Here is a 20,945-nt window from a genome sequence, read left to right on the forward strand (position 1 = left end):
ATGAAATGACACCAATATTACAAAACACAACATATAGTGTATAAATCACTTTTTAAAAACAACTGTCTAACAGCAACATGATTCCCCCTCTGACAATTTTCTTATACAGAGTCATTTGTCAATGATTTCAAAATGGTTCAAATAAGTTTTGAGCAAACCCCTCCCTTCCATAAGCCTACTCTGCTCTGATTGGTCAGCTGGCCAAGTCTGTTGTGATTGGCACAGAGAGGAGTACTTGATCAAGTTAGCGAGTGCTACCATCTGTGTTGCCAAGTCCGCAGTTGTTTTTGATGTCGCAGATAAAAGCGACCCTAATAACGTCATATTTAGCCCCTGGAATGCGAATTTACCAGGGGAACCCTGAAAAAACGTGTGTATTTTACACCTAGGAATGTGACACATTTGGTTTACAGTTTGTAAACCAAAATGTGTCTAAGTTACATTCTTTATTATTAAATAAATTAGACAGTCTACATTAATCAACACATTCGTAGAAAGTAGTGGGTTCACAGCAAATTATCAGAACTATTTCATTAAGTAATATTGTGGTTTACCTGGAAACCTAAAGCTGCACTAGGTATACATCACCTATTAACACAAAGATATTTTAAGCGCTCACTTGATAATTTACAAATAACGTATCAGTCGGCTTACAGGTTGGGGTTTGGAGATGCTTGTTGCTGCAAATAAAAAGAAATTAGCCAAGCCAAGATTAGAGAAGCAGCACTCTGTAAATGACAAGCACACAACAAAAGGTCTGAATTGTATTGCTGTGGTATTGTGGAAAAAAGGAATTTTAACCACTGATTCTTCACATCATTATCATCTTTCAGCGACAACAGTGCACAACACAGCGTCTTCTTGAAATTATGTAAACACTAACTAGCATACGTTTTTGTGGGCAGGTCAGACTGTTCGTATTTCACAGGCAGGCCGGGATTATGCTAATGTGTTACCCAGAAATGTAGATCAGTAACAGGCAAAGGATTCAAAAATATGACATTTCTAAAATGAGTCTATTCTTTCTTTTAAGAGACAATATCTTTATGTATAATGCACTTTTTTGATTAACAACTTTGCAGACTGTTTACATTGAAGGATAGCTACGCTTCAAACTGCTAAAAAGATATTTTTCGGAAACCCATATGACCTGCTCTTTAACAGCGTGCAATGAATTTGGTGGGGGGAGAATGAATGGGGGAAAGTCACGTGAGAGGAGGCAATGCCTCCATTGCGATATGATTGGATATGACTGGTTATGTTCAGCTGTGATTGGTTCATGGGTAAATCCTGCCTCCCGTGTTTATTCACATTACGCATTCGCGAATCAATCTAAATGAACAATATACTGGTGTTAATGGGAAGACTAATTTAAAAAAAGTAAATAAATAAACACTCACTTTGTCAAAATAAGACTTAAAATGGCATGAAAACACAAACTGTGGGAGTTTTTCGTGAGTAATTAGCTTGGTCAAATTTAAAGTAAATCTCTGTGTCTGTGACCAATATTTACCAAGCTTTGATGGCTGATGATCTGAAAAATAGGTAACTATTAAAAAGAATAGCTGAACAAAAATCCTTAAGTTATCTTGGAATAAATGTAAAACACTAACACACTAAATTGATAAGATTCATACAGGCTATAATAGAATATTGAGCACATTGTTAATGTAAAAATATAAAATATTTTTAATGAATATAAATAAATTTAAAAAATATATATTTTTCTGATAGTTTAAGTAATGGTTATTGAACCTAGAAAATGTGATTGGAACATGAATTTACATTTAATTAAAAAAATAAAACAAACAAACACTACCGCACACCACTGGTTAACACATATTGTTTGTTTTGGTGCACTATTGAAACAATATTTACGGACTGGCCGCATTTACTACAAGTGCCTTTTTCCCCCCGTCACTCATTTATAAATTACCAACTGAGTGCACAGGGTCTCTTGTGGTATTTTGTCCAGATTGTGCTAAACACACTGTTGATAGATGTGCGCATGCAGTCAGTGATGTTTTACAGGGCCGGAAGGATTAAACACAGAACTGTGGCTCCCTTTAAGAGCGACAATGCGATCTCCCTCTGACGCAGCAGTTACTGAAGGGAGGCAACAGCTGGTGTTGCATAACGCTACTGATTTGCGTTCAGTATAAGCTCACAAGAAAGTAAATCAAGTGCTGCTATTCTGTGAGCCTATATGGCTGTGCCTCTCGGCCCATAATTGTGGGTGTTCGAGGATTGGCTTGAATATCTTTGGCGGTAATCCTATCTTTGCACATCCGTGACTTCAGAGCTCTCTGGGGCGAATGTGGAGTATCGCTAATTCAAGCAGAAGCTGCCTTCCCTCCTCCCTATTCTCTTCGAGTATTGATGCCAATGGCAGCCTACCGTGGTCAGGCTTGAAAAAACGAGTACTGCTGCTCGAGGAAGATGAGGTGACGATTTTTTTCGGTTTGCTTCAGACCATCTTGCTAGAAAAAGTACAGCAAGGCTACGGACAGCTGAAGGGCTTGGCTTTGGTGACGGTTTTGATGAAATTGTAGTGCTGACAGGAATGGCGCTTTTTAAAATGATTCTTCAAAGTTGTAAAAACCACTATTATTGGTGTGCATTTTACAAGGAAATATTTAAATGTGTAACTTGTCATTTATTTGATCCTACATCCTACACCAATGGTCCTTTTACTAATCAAAATTTGGGTAATGGCAATCAATTCTTTGAAATTAACCCAGTAATTTGCATAATAAAGGTAGTATGATTTTGACTTCTGCTAAAGAAGCACAAAAATGTGATAAGAGCTTTTATTTTGTTACCACAATGCTACACGTTTAAGTGGTAATCAGCATTATGCCACAAATGAGCATAATTTGCACTGAACCCAGAATATTTCTTTAGTTTCAGAAACATTTCCTTGGTTGCAGTACGAAAAAAACGAAAGGAAAGGAAGGGGGGTGAAATGGGAAAAACTGCTACCCTGAAGAAAAGCAAATTTTGACTTGTTAATGCACCCCTTCATCGTCCGAGCATGGGCTTTTTTGCGTCAGCAATACATGCCTGAATTATAGATTTCTTGCAAATTAAAACTGCAGGCAGATTGTGTGCTACAGTCCATTGACAAAACTGAAACCCTGGAAGTTGATGCTTGGCGCTTTGCAGATTTGAAGATCAGTCATTCCATTGTACCAGTGGGAAGCATGCAGAAGGGAGGATTTTTTTTTTTTTTCTCCTCAAGCAATTTCAGTCCCATTTCCATCCCAAAGCAGCAGATTTCTGTGTTCCTAAAGGAACGGCTTCCCAAAAAACAACTGCGCTGTGGTAACGAAGACTAAAGCTCTAATTACATTTTTGGGCTTGCTTAGCAGAAGTCATAATTATACTACCTTTATTATGCAAATTAATGGGCTGATTTCAAAGAATTAATTACCCTTGTCCAAAGTTTGATTAGTAAATGGCTGTTTTCTGGTTCCAGCATTTTTTGTCGCTTAGTTTGTACAGTTGGAGCATTTCAGACTGAAGACTCAGAGAGGAAAGCCCTGCAAAACGACTCGGAAAACAGAACTGATTGCTTTCATTTTGATTATCAATACATGCCACTTCTTAAGTGGCAAGATCATTTCTACAACCCCCATACTTGTGCGGTTGGAAATGAATAAATAAACAAAATTAAATTAAATGCCGCAACCCTTTTCTTAGCACATGAGTGCCTTTAATTGGAGTCATTTGCATCGCTCATCTGATAGGACTAACTTAATTTGAAAGTCTCTGTTGCTTTTAACCTCCATAGAGCTGAAGGAAATCAGTGGAGTGAAGTGATGCAGCTTTAAGACAAAGACTCAACTCAATGCTTCCTTCTTATTCAGAAGGAGTCCGCACAAAGGACCAGCAAATGAAATGCAAGAGCAGAGCAGGCCACAATGGGCTGTCTGAATGAGCTGAAATGAGTTAGCCGAACATAAAGGCGGCGATGAATAAGGACGGACCGCAAGACCCGGTGGATTAGTGGCCAGTGAAGGTGGAGGACGATTCTGGAACCTGAATGAGAACTCTCAGGCCAATCAAACTCAATCAAACCAAACTCTTAACCTCTGCTGGCGAATGACCTCGAACGTTAAGACGCCTCTTCTCCTTGCGCTCATAATCAGGACTTAAGGACTCCAGAGATAATCACATGCGTGGCTTCTGTGGAAGGAACATATTCAGACTCTGGGAGAAGTCAATATTCGTTCTTTAGTTAGGGCAAAAGGCAAGCGCAAAACCAAGACGACGGCACACGTACGTACGGTAGCTGAGACATAAGCTCATTTATCTGTCTTTTGTCATCTAGATTTTTCTCTTTCACAGGTGTCATCACAGCATTTGTGTGCTATCTGGGAATTGCACATGTAAATGCCTGTAGCGACTACTTTTTTGCAAAGGCACTGGTAGGCCATATTTCCACCATCTGAGGATGTATGACATTATGAAGCTGTGCCAAACACTTAAGCACATGATAAGCACATCAAGAATGACATTCTGAAGTTGTGACAAACACTTAAAGAAATGTCAAGCGCTTCAGGAGCAGAGCGATAGGATACAACGACAATCCTCTGACCATGCTGTGAGCCAGCTTGAAAATATAAGCGGCCTCCTTTTGCACACATTCAAATTTAACCGTTAGGTATACGAGATGACAGATTACGCATTTTGCGCCTTCGCTGACATGCCGTAGCTTTTATCTGATGGCGACAAAAAAGCAAGTGAAAAGAAAAACACTAGGACAGCGTAAGCAAATTACTGTGAGGCTTATATCTTCGCTAAGCTCATTTTCCACTGAAACGCTCTTCCAATATTGCAGATAAGGCTAGGAAAACATTCCAAGCTCAACATCTTGTTCTCCGACAGGGCGGATCAGAGCAGAGCTCCCCGTGCGCAGATAAGAGGGGGTTAAAGCAGAAATAAAGCCCACGCCAATCCCTCAGCCTCCCAGCGCGGATGTTGGGTGCGCCAGACGGGAGAGCCGGGCCCCCAGAAGGCTTCGCTGGCGGCGCTCAGCCGCAGAATCATTGTAAGTGCCTCGTTAAATGCCGAAACCTGGAAAACAATCGCGGTAATGAGTGAGAATGCCAGACGTCACGACGCACTCAATCCGCCGGGTCTCCGAATCCGGCCCCTGGCTCCTCGGCCGCAGCGCCTGGCTTTCATCTCCACCGACACAATATTACAATTAGCATGCTGATTAGCACCTGCCCAGACTCACTGGGAATGACAGGGGGCTAATGACAAAGTGGGCCAGTGTTGTATGTCATGTTCATTGGTAAATATCAACCACTTGGTATTCAGCGTGCCCGCATACGTGCCCTCTTCAGCAAAAAGGAATTGTTTAGTTGAAAGCAAGACGGAGGGAGACAGCGGTCACCGGTGTGTCTCATTATTTCCATCCATGTCTGAAGAAACAACAGAGTAACAAAGCCTTTAATTGTCCACAACCTTTATTTAATGAGCAGCTTTTCGAGACAAAATGGCCCGTCTGTAATGCTTTATCACTGATGACGCAACTTGCTTTTCATGCGAGAGGAGACTCTGAAAAATATCTACAGTAACAACAACAGGAATACCTGATGAGGCGAAAAGCGGACTTTCGGTGGGTGGGTCGGATGCCACGGTTAAAAGGGGATTCCAACCTTGTGAGGTTACTTCATTTTCTTATGTTGAGTCTATTTTTTAATCACAGCATTGTTTTCATCAGCTCACTTCCTGTTCCCAGTGAATCAATATGCGGTCAATCTCTAGGCAAGGAGAACGCATCGATTTGGTTCTTAAGGCTGTACAACCTTTAATCTCCTGAAACGTTGCCGAGCCTCCGAATGCTTTGAGGGCACTTTATGCTGGACTGTGCAAAAGCTAAACTGGGCAGGAAATCTATCCACAATCAACAACCCAGCCTCTTACGGCTAACCTAAGGGCTAAAGGTGGAGCGTGTTTTGGCTCTGTTGAAGCAACCTATAAGCTGAGATTTAACTCTTTATTGATCCCTAGCAGGACATTCAGGTAATTTCCCTGCATTTGTACAGAGCTGCGTCCATCTTAGTGGTCATCTCATGCGAGCTTCAGTCGCTTAAAGGAGTAATTTTGTAGATAATGTACTCACCCCATATCATCTAAGATGTTCATGTCTTTCCTTCCTCAGTCGTAAAGAAATTGTTTTTGTTTTTTTTTTTGGAGGAAAACATTTCAGGATTTCTCTTCATATCTTCTAGGGTGCCTGTGAGATTCAAACTCCAAAATGCAGTTTAAATGCAGCTTCAAAGGGCTGTAAATGATCCCAGCCGAGAAAGAAGGTCTTATCTAGCAAAACAATTGGTTATTTTCTAGAAAAAAAAAAAAGTTGTACAATTTATACATTTTAACCTCAAATGTTCATCTTTTCTAGCTCTGCATGAACTCTGTCTATTCCGGTTCATGGCAGTTAGGGTATGTTTCGAAAAACTCGTCTCATTTTCTCCTCCAACTTCAAAATCGTCCTACATCTTTGTTTTATCCTTTTTTTCGTAAAGGCCGTTTTGATCTTCTTTGCATGTTCACGGTACTTCTACAGCAATGTAGGATGGTTTTCAAGTTGGAGGACAAAATGAGATGGGAGTTCTTCAACAACATAAAACCCTTCTTCCTCGACTAGGATTGTTCAGAGCCCTTTGAACCTGCATTTAAACTGCATTTTGGAAGTTCAAACTCAAGAGGCACCATAGAAGTCCATTAAATGGAAAGAAATCCTGGAATGTTGTCCTCAAAAGACAATTTCTTTACAACTGAAGAAAGAAAGACATGAACATCTTGGATGACAAGGGGATGAGTACATCAGCCGTAAATGTTTGTTCTGGAAGTGAAATACTCCTTTAACATAAAACAGTGTCACTAAAACGAAATCTAGTGCGAATAGTAGCGTGTATCACTTGAAAATTGTGTTTGCTGCAACTCTGATTTGCTGTGAATACATTCTACTATGCCTCTCTCTGATTGCGAGCCGGAAGGTAATTATTTCTGTGAAAGAACAGGATGATGATGATATTTGGTAATAGGTTCTTCGTGAGGGTTTTTGTAGCAGGCATTGTGAGATGCCAAGGCCATGTTAATGAATACGTACACTGTCCGCTGTTTGATAAAGTTTGCAATTAATTAGCGGATGCTAAACAACTGAACTCATCGACCGCTGTTTTTATGAGACAATACCCCTGAGTGTTTGGAGAATAATCCCAAAGTTTCAGCTGCTCTCCATTATTGATGATACAAGCATAAGTTAGTTCTCATGTTCTATGCATACCACTAAATTTAACAGCACATTATATTCAGCTTTATAATAAACCCTGATCAGGCTTTTGAGTCTGATGAAAGAAACCAAAACAACTGCTCATTTAAAATGAACAACTACATTAGCAAATCACAACAATCTTGCAGCATATGCCTTGGGAATGAGTAAACAGGTTACAATGGGAATTTAAATGTCTATTAGGCAGATGTGTGGTTTTTAGCCATTTAAATGATTCACATCATTTCAGCATTATTTAACAGGCCTCGGTAATCCAAAAAGAAAGAGCAGACAGATCATTTTGTCTTTAAATGAATTTAAATAAATGACTCACTATGCATTTCCAAAATCGACTAGTGGGTGGTCAGCACTATTATTTGGTTAATCGGTCTTAACTGGAAGGCCCGTATAATTAGGGAAGTTTTAGGATTGCCTGACCCCAACTGGAGCATTGACATTAGACAGCAGCTAGACAAGGTGCAACAGAATGAAAAAGACATTTTTGTTCTTTTTTTTTTTAAACTGGACTATTTTGAATATAACAGCCAATCTCTAAACCACATGATTTAAGTCATTCAAGTCTTAAACACAAAAGATGATATTCTGAAGAACCTTTCATCTGACTCAGTTAGTTTGGACCCCGCTGACTTTCACTTTATGTAGATAAAAAAAAAAAAAAGCATTTTTTTTTTTTTTTTTACAATACGTTCTTTTATGTTCCACAGAAAAAGGTTTGGAAATGTAAATGACAGAATGTTCATTTTTGAATGAACAAGCCCTAAGTACACAAAAAGCAGTAATGTTTTTCCGTTCATTTCGAGGCGGACATGATGAAAGTAATAATGATCTCATCACTTTTCATTCAGACTGCAAGCTGAAAAGTAAAGCATACATCTTGTGCTGCGATATAAGAGCTATATTTTAGAGCATTTTCTTTCTGAATAATGCAAATGTTGAAGAACTGTTAATGAACCTGAACATCACAAAAGCGGTTTGCTTCCAGTAATTTTTGTTTAAAAAATAAACGAACTGGTTTTGAATAATTTCGATCCTCAACCCTACATATAATTACCTCATTATACCAAAATACTCACCAATCTGTAATAAAACTTCAATGGATCTACAGAGGTTCATTTCCAACTTTCTAGACACTTGTTCTTCCCTCTTGCCATCTGCTGAGAACTCATAAATAAGTGGGTGCATTATTTAGCAATTAACGAAAAGTACACTAAGTGGGTGATTTTAATGATCTATAAACTCCTTTTTTGCTGGAAATGATATTTTTGCAAGACCTAAATAGGCACTCTACAAGGGTTTATTGGCTGGCACAAGACAAAAGCACATTTATCTGGACTGCCGGAACAAGAGATGAGGCAGAAGATGCATTACACGTAGTACGAAAAAAATTGTGTGTGTGTAACAAAACTCAAACGGAGTCAGGACAAAGTATCCACCTACACCACATCCAGCGCACTATCGCATCCCATTAGCGACTACACGCACGCCCCGCTCTTAGCACTTTATCATGGTCCTTAAATAGGGCTGTGGAATTATAAAGGAAGTCATTAGATTTAATTAGACCAATTAGATCCAAATTGGAACAGAATGATGCGGGTGCATGCCACCAAACAACATGGCACTGATACAGTGAATCCTAATTGAAGCACAGACTAGACAGAGGAAGGAATAAAAGAAAAACAGCACCAGACTAAAATTTAGTCTTAAATACAACAAAGACCCCACTCCCAACCCATATAAGCATGCATGCATCAAGCTCACAGAGAATTGGGGACCACACTGCCTTTTTTTGTGATTGGCAGTGTTTAGAAGAAAATTACAGGCCTCCCTCCCTACAGGTTCAGCTGATTATTCCCAAAAGACAAGCCGAGCTGCACCATAATCTCCGTGTTTCCATGGGGTCCTGATTGTAGCACAGCCCTGGAAGTTTGATAGAGCAAACTTCAAAGGAACGAGCGAGGTAAGGTGCCTGCTCTCTCGGGATTGCGGTTGTGCAGGCGAGGGTATCGAAGCATGAATTATCTATTAGTGTGACTGATATTACAGCAGGGGCCCTATTTTGAGACTGAAATAGACATATATATCATGAACTTGTGGCTGCGTGGCATTCGCGCTGCCACTAGGCTGATAATCTAACGGTGTCATTAGACCACCATTATTATAGATCCGATGAGCCTTGAATGCACACAAATGGTACACGTGTCAAAAAAAAAAAAAACACCACAGTGGAAATCTACAAAAATCCACAAAAATAGGTAGTCTGTTCATGGTGGGGAAGTGCTAGATAATTCCTTAGATGATAAAAAAAAAAAAAATGTACATTTAACTGCACACAAGTCTTTACCCATCCCCGAAAAATCAGCATGAAGACAAAACTGCCAATTGAACAGGCTTTTTTTAGACAAATTTCAAAGAAATGTGGGAGGAATCTCAAGAATCTGCAATAATATTCAATGCGCACGCACAGGCTCAGCATTTGGCAGACCGTTGCGGTTGAATAGAATGTACTGGATGATCCAAGAAAAACATTGTTGTGAAAGGGGCTGGGGGACTCGACAACATACACAAGGCCAAACACTTAACAGCCACAATTTGCGGAACACAATAACGAGCGCAACACATCACTTATACACTATCATTTTCAAGCTGTGAAACGAGACCTGGGAGAATTAAAATATGGCATTTGTATGGAGATCGTATTTTCGTCATCATTTACCACTTGCTTCTTGGACAACAATCCCAACTGCTATGGAACACCACTGGGAAATGAAGCCAAATATTCTGACATCCTTCAAACTTTCATTTCATCTTTTTCCTCTCTGCCTATCTGCTTTATGTTCATCTGACACAGATTTCACATGCTTCTATATGCCCTGAACCGTAATTCTCCAACGCTATAACAATTTCCTCTTTTCTCGACCCAGAAAGGGTAGCTGGCCATCCTATCTGTGCCTTCTGTCTTGTTACTGTTCAGGGGTGACAGTCTGACCTGAAAGAAAAAAAGAAAAAAAAAAAAAAAAAAAAAAAAAAAAAAAAAAAAAAGGCCAGATGGCTTCTTTAACTGAGCTCTTGTCTGGAACCCAAATATGTCTGTTGTCAGCACAGTAGGGGAACAAAAGAAGAACCCTCAGATAACAGGATTAACAAATCCAGATTGGGAAGATTTTGTCTACATGGCATAAGCACACAAGAAAATGGTTGCTAGTGCATTGCATGAGCCTTTAAGACCCTAAGGCAAGCTAATATTCTTTATTTCATCACTCGTATCACTTAATCGCATCAAGTATTTAATGATCCACAAATTAGTGGATTAGACATCCTAGCAAAAAACGATGATTACACAAATCTTCATTTATGTAAAGTAATATTGGTGACTGGTCATTTGAAAGTCTATTTAAACTTGAAATGATATACTCATAAGAAGAGATTTCTTCTAAATGTTTTTCAAAGAAGTGTTCATCAAGGCTGCATTTATTATTAGTGTATTCATATATAAAGTAAAGAGTAAAATGTGGAATATTGTGGAATGTGTGCAAAATGTGGAATATGTGCAATCTGCTCTCTACACTGTATAAAAAAAAAAAAAAAAAAATGTTGTTTCAACTAAAAGTAAGTGTTCGTGCTGCCTAAAAAATTTTTGTTTAGTCAACATGAAATGTTGAGTTGTACTACATGGAAAACTTGGATTTTTGAGTTGAGTAAACTTAATTTTAAGGCAGCACAAACACTTACTTTAAGCTGAAACATCTTTTTTTTTCTCGTTTTTCGATATATTTTACAATGCAATCTATTTCTTTGATGGCAAGTAGCCATTATTCCAGTTCAGAAATCATTTTAGTGTGCTAAATTTCTTATTATTTTTAATGTTGAAACAGTGCTGGCTAACATTTTTGTGGAAAACATTACAAACCTTTTTAGGATTCTTTGATGAACAAAGTTCAAATGAACAACATTAATTGAAATAGTAAAGACTTTTACATTTGTACAAAAACGGTCACTTGAAAAATGTAATGCATGCTAGCAAAAATAATAATAATAATAATAATAAAAAAAATAAATAAATAAATAAATAAATAAACACTTTTGGTATTATATCTACATTCCACAATTTTGAATCAGTTAAAATGTTTAAGGAATAGCTCACCCAAAATTTATTTATTTATTTATTTATTTATTTATTTATTTATTTATTATTAATTATTATTATTATTATTATTATTATTATTATTATTATTATCTCATTTTCTACTATTTTCAAACCTGTATGAGTTTCTTTCCTCTGCTGAACAGAAAATATATTTTGAAGAATGTTAGTAACCTAACACTTGATGGCAGCCACTGACACCACAGTATTTTTTTTTCCATTAAAAGAAGTCAATGGCTACTGTCGACTGTTTGAATACCAATATTATTCAAAATATCTTCTTTTGTGTTCAACAGCTGAAAGAATTTCATACAAGTTCAGAACAACTTGAAGAACCAAAAACAAATCCCTTTAGGAACCAAACTACAGTAGGTGATAAGCACAACTGGTCTTTGGCAAAGTGCGAAATGACCAAGCGCAGCTTGTAAAACATTTCTTCATTCCAATTTGCAGGTCTGTCTCGAGCACTGATTCAGTGCTCAAGCACTGCTGTGAAGCGAACGTGACTTTCTGGATAACTACCTTCATAATAACCACACCACACAAACAGAGCTGTAGTCAGAGACATTCACGCATTAAAGATGACACTTGACTCTAAAGTGGGCACAAAGCACACATAAAGAAACTTCATATTAAGAAGCTCAGCAATAACTATAACACTGCATAGGATAGTACCTTCCTGCTCTAAAGGACACCCTGGGAATGCTATGCTGAAATAAACAAAATCTCCCTAGGCCTGGAATCTCTTCTTTATATGTAAAGAGCACAATAACATGTCTTTGCTGACGGACAAATCTGACGGGCACATCAGTGGATGACAAAAATGACTGAAAGCAGCTTATTCCAAAACACTATTGCGAGTCCATCAATGTGCTCTGAGTGACCGGATTACTGAGTATCTGTTCAGGGAGAGCATAAAAACACATGATTACGGGCATTTGGGGCTCGGCAACTGCTTTTCTATATTAAAGACGAATAGATTCTTTAACGTTGCTGTTTTGATGCATAACAGTAACCATGTATTTTTTCGATAATGCCCATGTGTTTTCATACATCTATAAACACACACACACACACACACACACACATGTTTGTTTTTGTGAATTGTGGGGACTTTCCATAGACTTCTATAGATTTTATACTGACCAAACGATATTGTCTATCCCCTAACCCAACCCTAACCCTAAACCTAGCCCTCACAGGAAACATGTTTGCATCGTTACACTTTCAGATAAACATCATTTACTATTTTTAATCATTTTTTAACATTGTGGGGACCACAGGCCGGTCCCCACAATGTCAAAAAATTTCAGGTTTTACTATCCTTGTGGGGACATTTGGTCCCCACAATGTAGCAAAAACAAGTACACACACACACACACACACACACACACACACACAAAACCATTCAAAAAAAAAAGTTTCAGATCAGTAAGATTTGTAATGTTTTTAAAGAAGTCTCTTATGCTCAAAGTCCCATTTATTTGATCAAAAATACAGAAAAAAGTAGTATCATGAAATATTATTGCAATTTAAAAAAAGCAGTTTTCTATATTGATATACTTTATAATTTATTTATGTGATGCAAAGCTGAATTTTCATCAGCCATTACTCCAGTTCAGTGATCCTTCAGAAATCATTCTAATATGCTAATTTATTATCAATATTGCAATCTTTTTAAACAGTATAACTCACTTTTTATCAATCTAACATCCTTGCTGAATAAAAGTATTAATTTCTTTCAAATAAAAGAAAGAAAGAAAAAATATATTGACCCTAAATTTTGAACTGTAGTGTTTATTTTTACAAAATTTATATTTTAAATAAATGCTGTTCTTTTTAACATTTTATTCATCAAAGAATCCTGAAAAATGTTATTCCAAAAAAAAAAAAAAAAAAAAAAAAAAAAAATAAGCAGCACAACTGTTTCCAACAATGATAATAAATCAGCATATTACAATGATTTCTGAAGGATTATGTGACACTGAAGACTGGAGTAATGATGCTGAAAATTCAGCTTTGCATCACAAGAATAAATTTTATTTTAAAGCATAGTAAAATAGAAAACAACCATTTCAAATTGCAAAAATATTTCACAACATTACAGTTTTTTTCTGTATTTTTAATCAAATAAACCCAGCTTTGAAGAGCAGAAAATACATACAGATTCCAAACTTTTGAACGGCAGTGTACATACATAATTTAGTTTATACCGCATTTGCACAAGTGGTTTATATTTGCACAATGTAAATCTTTACTGCTCTACAGTATCTACTTAAGACTAATGCCACATCCCACACCCATCTGTCTAGCTCTTTTGTACAAAGCTCCTAACAGTAAATGTTTACTGACTATATTTTAAGGATGGGTCACAATGGGTCACTATTTGACACTATTTTATGTCTTCTCCCGCCACAGATGTAAATAATAAACCACTTAAGATTTAAGCTAAGGCTTCCACCATGTTTTTTGGCACCAAGTGCACAAACAAACAATCAATCCTCATAAAACATTGCAAGGGAATACAGATCCATAAAAACAGTTAAATGTAATTCTAACCTGCCTTTGATATTGACTTGAAAACCACGATTCCTGCGGTGAGTTAGCAAATACAAACACTATTTTTAATCTGATGTTGACCTAAGACATGACACTCGCAGAGCACTGAGGAATTCGTGCCGTGTTGTTAGATGAACATCGCAGATCACCCCAGCGGGCCCACCCTACCACGTTTCACCAGACACTGAGAGATTACAGCCTGACCTATTTTGTTTTATTAGGAAAAACGAATCCTTTGACATAGTAGGTCAGAGGAGCCAGTACAAATGGCTACATCTTTTTATCGTAAAACAAACATGTAAAACCCTTTTCGCATTTGCCCTTCAAGTGTGACCTGATAAAATAATTTTAATAAAGCCTAAGGTAGCGCGAAGGCGGAGGAAGGATGAGTGTCAGCCGTGCGCATTGCTGATATAAAGCCTAGGCGATCTTAAATGACGAGATGAAACGGGAGGGAGTGAGATACAAATTGTAATGTACCCAATGATTCAATGTCAGAACACAATAAAATGACAAGCGCAAAAAATAGGCTCGCCAAGCGCTAGTGCATTGGCTGTAATGAATGGACTGAAACTCCAAAAGATTGCGTGCACATTTATCTTTTTGTCTGCATGCTGCGGCTCTAAGCCACAGAAAGCTCTGAACAATACAAGCTGTGAACAAAGAGAACTATCAAAGAACAAATTGTTATCCAAAAAGAAGAGCCAACAACTTCCAAGCCATTTAACATCTTCAATGGATTCAACAAGTTCAATTCTCGCTGTATGGACCAAATATGTAATCCGCCAGCGTCTCGGGATTTCCGAACTATGAACAGACCAACCTCTAAGCATTTGACTCTGTAGTGATTTCTAAACCAAAGAGTCCTCTTTTATCTTTCTGTGTACTGCAAAAGGAAAAACTCATTGTTGATTATCACAGAGCACTAAATCCTTATTTGTACAGCCAGAAGATAAATGCGTGCACTTCCCAAGAGACCCTGCTTTATGATAACATACATATCGCTTCTCTCTTGATGGGGACGAGATATATTTCGAGAAAAGAGCAGCGATTAACCTTATACGTACGACTTCAGAGTGGGTGAATTGTTCTTAATGGTAATGCTAATGGGTGCTGGTAATCTCTATTTAATGAGAACTTGCTCAGCGTGAGCTGCAATATGATGGTATGGTAAACTGCTCCATCATCAGCAGCTCTCCGGCACAGGATGGGAAGTGGGAGGTTGCGGTGGCGCTGCGTTTCACAATTTGATCCTTCGGTTCATCAGCTGTCTGCAAAACAAGCTCAGTTACACTGAACGTTAAAAATGCTCTCAATTTCCACCAAGCAGTAAGGTGCACCTGGATAATGTTCAATAAAACAGCTTGAAGACTAAGAGAAACTTGCCTTTTTTGTGCTTATTACATCTAAAATGTAAATTAAAACATTATTAAAGGTTAAAAATATTTGACATTTATTTTAGTCCTGTCAAAATTAGCACTTCAACACAGGAGATACATTTTTCCTATTTAACAGCGTTAAAAATATTTAACGCAGTCAACGTAGGAGAGGGGCTACCCCACTCACAACTGCTGCTTCTCTCTCTTTTTTCTCAACAAGAACTGTGTTTTAGTTGCAAAACATCTTTATGACCATATCAAACGGGAGACTTTTCAGATGCGCACTCCAATAGCTTCAATAGAACATCAGTACACTGCGGTCAGATGAGATGTTGTCATGCCATATGTCAGTAAAAATGAATTTATGTCCTGTCAGCCATTATATCGTGCTCATAGCACGCGTTTCAATTGCACAAATGCGGTGTCGCATGCTGTAGCCTGTATCATTTCATATTAAAACGTGAATTAAACTACGAGCAGGCGTGTCAGAGGCGCGTCATGTTCAGCAGCGGCAGCTCTTAAAGTAATAGCAGCCAAGTAAGCTAATATCCCAACTGCTGTGATGTCTATTAATCAAAGAACAAAAAAAAAAGAAGGAAATTAATAACTTTTTTTAGCTTTAGGGATGTTTAATTTAGCATTTCGTGTTTAATAACGTCATTCAATTTCCGTATATTCCCTACTTGCTGAAGGGCACAGGTAAAGCGTGGATTTATGTGAAGATTGTTTTAAGTTCACTTAAATTAGATGTTATTTTTTAAAGTCTAATAAATGTTCAAATTGACAGCTCTCAACCATCATGTTTTATGGCTATAAATTAAATATAAGGGAAAAAAGACAATTTCCTAAAGACATCAGTAATGTTGGTATCAGTGATACTGACCTTCAGTCAAAAAAAGAACAAATATTAAAAATATACAGTATTTATGTTGTTTCTACATTGATTTGAAGATAGAATGTGAAAAAGTATTTTTAAAAACTTTAACGTTAGGTGGAATTAATCGCAATTAATTTCAGTAAAAATGATTTTTTTTTTTACTCAAATCGATTGACAGCACTAATTTATTTACATCATATTTAAGCATACAAGTTAATAAAAACTTGACCTAGAAGTTTGCAGACTCCTAAAATGCAATTCAAGTCCTGCAGAACTTTTTAAAGCCCATTTTGTTAGATAATCATCTCTTGGGTGATACATGGAACGGCTGATTGCATGACAATGATTCTTGGGGATTCTCTTACTCAGCAAACAAACATCCCAGCTTGCCTCCTCTAGAATAAAGCGTCCTTGTTGGATGTTTCACCCAAACAAAGAACAATTTAGAAGAAATTAGGATCAAACCACTCATATGCTGGTCAGCATGTATTTTGCCTTCGGGGCCACTATTGTGTTGAAACAGGGGAATGTCATTACAGAATTTTAATCGAGACACAACTGCCTTTATTTGCTGAAATAAATACATAATTTAGTCCATGTTGTTCGCAATGGGAATGAATAGGAGCTTTTGTCTTTGTCAAAGTCAATGAGTTCATTGATCATCTAGTGGTTGAGGCTTGTATTGCTCTCAGCATCTTGACTCATCAATCATTATCTTCATGTTTGTGTCATAGTGGCGTTTTGGCCGAGGCAAATAATGTGACCTTTGCTAAAGGAATTTTCTCCAATCCGATCCAAAACATCCAGCTTCCAACCCCACTGCCAATTGCTCACCGTTTTTCTAATCACGACACATACAGTATTTCATTTGCAGTCGCTAAATAAGTGAGCCATGCCATACAGCAATTGAGCCAAATGATTTCTAACAGAAATTCAATGATATCATAAGAACGTCCGTCATTCACTCACACATATATAACGAAAAACATTACAAATAACACCAGTAATCTCTCTAGATACAGCCCAAACTGAAAGAATTAACAGCGCTCTTGTCTCTCCTTGCGCTGTCATTTTTACAGAGCAAAGCAACCAATCAATAGCGAGGCGGGCATGGCAGACTCCAGCCGTAATCCTCAAAATATTCTTATGTGGATTAGCTTCTCCCCCAGCCATTTTCATTTTCACTCTGTAAGGTATTAGTCTGACAGCCAAGTGGAGCAAAACAAATAATACACACTTCAAAGAGGAAGAAATGTCTAATAACAGCAACCTGGTTAAGCTACTGCTTGCCTTTTCTCCATTTTCATATAAACTTATTTGCTGCAGGCCCTAAACAAATTATACGTCCTATATGCTGTGTACTAAACATTCATCTGATTTGAAAGCATTATCACTGGCTAATGGAAACTGAGGGATTCCCTGAAATATGAGGCTTTTGTCAAAGAAGGGCTATTAAGCATAAGCTTCATGGAGAGGAAACACCAGAGCACAATTAAACAATGCTTAAACCCTTAAAACAACAGCCACAGTTAATAGAGGGGGAAGTGAGAGCAAATTTCCCACAAGCTTGGAAGCAAGATAGCTGGTATGTAGGAATCACTGGGGCAAGTTGTCACATGCTGTAGTAATTACAAGTTAAAAGTACAATTAAACAAATGCATGTTTTCTCTTGCAGAGGTTTAGAAATGCTAGTTTAGAATATATAGTTCAATCCCTTTTAAAGGAAAAAACACAATAAACATGCATTCAGACAAGAGTTATCCATTTGTGACCCTGGACCACAAAACCATCATAAGTAGCTTGGATATATTAGTACCAATAGCCAACAATACATTGTATGGGTCAAAATGATCGATTTTTCTGTTATGCCAAAAATCATTAGGATATTAAGTAAACATCATGTTTCATAAAGATATTTTGTAAATTTCCTATATATAAATTTCATTATTAATATTCATAATAGCCTACGCAACTTCATTTGGACAACTTGGTGATTTTTCTCAATATTCTGATTTTTTTTTTTTTTTTTTTTTTTTTTTTTTTTAAATAGTTAAATAGTATCTCGGCCAAATATTGCCCTACCCTCACAAACCATATATCAATGGGAAAGCTTATTTATTTAATATAAACGTATAAAATTGACACTTATGACTGGTTTTGTGGTCCAGGGTCACATTTAATGAACATGTATCCCCGTTTTTTATCTCCCCATGTTAAAATATTGACTGATACCTACACATTTGTTCCAGTAATGATAGACTACCCACAAAAACAAGTGTATTACTCATCACATTATACCAGTTCCACTGAAAAGACAACATTTTTAGACAAGTGGTGACACATCAAATAATAAATAATACTGCGACAGGACGATTTCAGAATGATGACAAGATCACTATGATTTAATATCAGTCGCGCAAATATCCTCTTAAGGGTAAATCTCTAAACTTAGATAAGAAAACCGGTTTTCCACGATTTAATCTCTGAACACTACCGTTGGCACTGAGTATGTCAACGAAAGCATTTCCAAGTAGAGCCCCTTGTTTTGACACGATGTGTTTTTAATCTGACTGCCTCCTCCAAAAGTGAAAGAAGCTTTGTTTCATTATGACTCCACACCTTGTTTCCCAGCATCGTTATCTGGAGAGATAACCCCCCCCCACACACACACACGCACGCACACGCACACACACACACACCATCTACACTGCAAACGAGCGACGCGACGCGGCAAACGCAAAACCTCCACAGTCGACGCAACGCGAGAAAAACTACGATTCCCGTTATAAACAACGACACAGCTTCGGAGCGAATGCAGCACGTCGTTTCCTACACTTGTTGACTCTGAACACCGCGACTGCGTTTGAACATAAGTCTAAGGAAAGACGCAACATAAGAGCGGGTAAAAAAACGATTAGAGAATTGCGTTAGATGACAGAGGATATCTTGGCAGTGCCGTGAGCATCAAAACATTCCCTCAGCGGCGACGACTCAGCGTGTTATTCAAATGTTTTCAAAACGTGAAGTGTTTGTATTTATTTTTAAAACAAAACTGCTACCGCAGCCCCTGAAGTTTACTATTTGAGCAATGACTGTTTGTAAATATCCAGAAGTAAGAACAGCAGAGAGAAACAGTGCGCGGATGCTGCCAGTTCAGAGCGAGCGGTCACACATATGCGCTACTCTGACTTAAAGGGACAGTTCACGCAAAAATGACATTTGTGTCATTTATTCACCCTTATGTTGTTCCATATGGAAACCCAAAAGCCGCAAGAGTCTTTCTCCCCGCCCCGTCGGGCACAAAAGGACACATAGAATATCAGCTACTGACAGTTTATTTTTCTATAGACTAAAAGCGAATTTGTGACTGAGTCATTCTGCCTCACATCTTCTTTTGTGTTCCACAAACGACATGCAGATTCGAAACAACATGAGGAACAGTAAATGACAACTAACAGCTATTCTAATTTTTTTTTAAAGCAAAAACAATGTTTTTGATACAAAACAAAAGCGTTAATGCGTATTCCTAAACTTTAAGCAACTCATCCGCGGAGCTGCATGAAGCCCATGGACATGTTCGCTGTAATGCATCGTAACTGCTGTATGTTGTTTCCACAACCCATTTCAATGACTTGCAAACTCGCAACTCAAAATGACTGCGGGATTCGAGAGCCACACACACAGTAATTTAACTGAAAGAAGCACCATTTGAGATTGAAATCCATTAGATTAATCAATCCAAACAGAAGCTGTTGTTTCACAACGATGATGCTGAGCTTTGCGTCCAATAAAGGTCAGCGTATGTTCATTTCTCCAAAAGCCTACTAATATCGTGATAAAAGCTCTACAGTGTATCTGGGTTACACCATTAGCGGAACTAATGTGCGGGTAAAACAATGTTAGTTTTGTGTGGTAAGAAGAGAAACCTCCCGCTTTTCCCGTACAAGAGACCCGCAGCAAAAGCAACTGGAAAACATCTGCAGACTTTCTCGCGTCAAAGTTAACAGACAGACGAGAAAAATCCGCACGTCGTTCGAACGTTTTAGTTTGAACAACACATGTCTAACTTTGTAACACGTCTGACGATACTTTGAACTATTACTTTAAATCAAGACGCTACACTGTATACAAATCTCCACACGCGCCGAGCATCCGTCGCGCTGGCTCAACCGTTTCTGGTTTAAAACACAAGCAGATTAATCTAACAGCACAGTTCCTACCTGTATAGATAGCTGCCGAAATGGTGAATAAAATGAGGAGAGTAGCGAGAGATCCGTTGCTCGTGTTCGCCATGTTGGACACCTGCTTCATTCTGAAGCTCGTGAGTGAGTTGAGCTTCACCTAGAGCAACGGGGGCTGGCGTCAGGAGATGCTGGGAAAGGGCGGGAACAAATACCCATTCAAAAGAACGTCAACACATTTAATACACTGCTCTTACACTGAACCTTGTCTCTTGATGTTATTCAATAGAATCGTTTTTGTGTCGTAATGTAAGACGCAAAATGTTTTGGTTTCCGGGAAAAACCCACTGTTGTTTAGAAAAAAAGGGGGCCCCCACTTCCCCCTCACACAAAAAAGTACCATGGTGACCATATAGTTTCCGGCAGAATGCCATAGTGCAGTTACTACAGTTATTGTGTACAGTTATTGGTGATAAAATCATAGACTACATTAAAT

At 38.0% G+C, this 20,945-nt stretch overlaps 1 protein-coding gene across 1 annotated transcript in view; it reads right to left on the reverse strand.

Moving 5' to 3' along the window:
* cadm1a (cell adhesion molecule 1a) overlaps positions 1–20,667 on the reverse strand; it is a 356,532-nt gene extending 335,865 nt beyond the window's left edge. Inside the window, 1 exon segment of the mRNA XM_051093071.1 lies at positions 20,489–20,667. Within this exon segment, the coding sequence (XP_050949028.1) occupies positions 20,489–20,579 (91 nt within the window). The 5' untranslated portion in view covers positions 20,580–20,667.
* Between the last annotated feature and the right edge of the window lie 278 nt (positions 20,668–20,945).

Source organism: Labeo rohita, chromosome 21, assembly GCF_022985175.1.
Source record: "Labeo rohita strain BAU-BD-2019 chromosome 21, IGBB_LRoh.1.0, whole genome shotgun sequence".
NCBI classification, from domain to species: domain Eukaryota; kingdom Metazoa; phylum Chordata; class Actinopteri; order Cypriniformes; family Cyprinidae; genus Labeo; species Labeo rohita.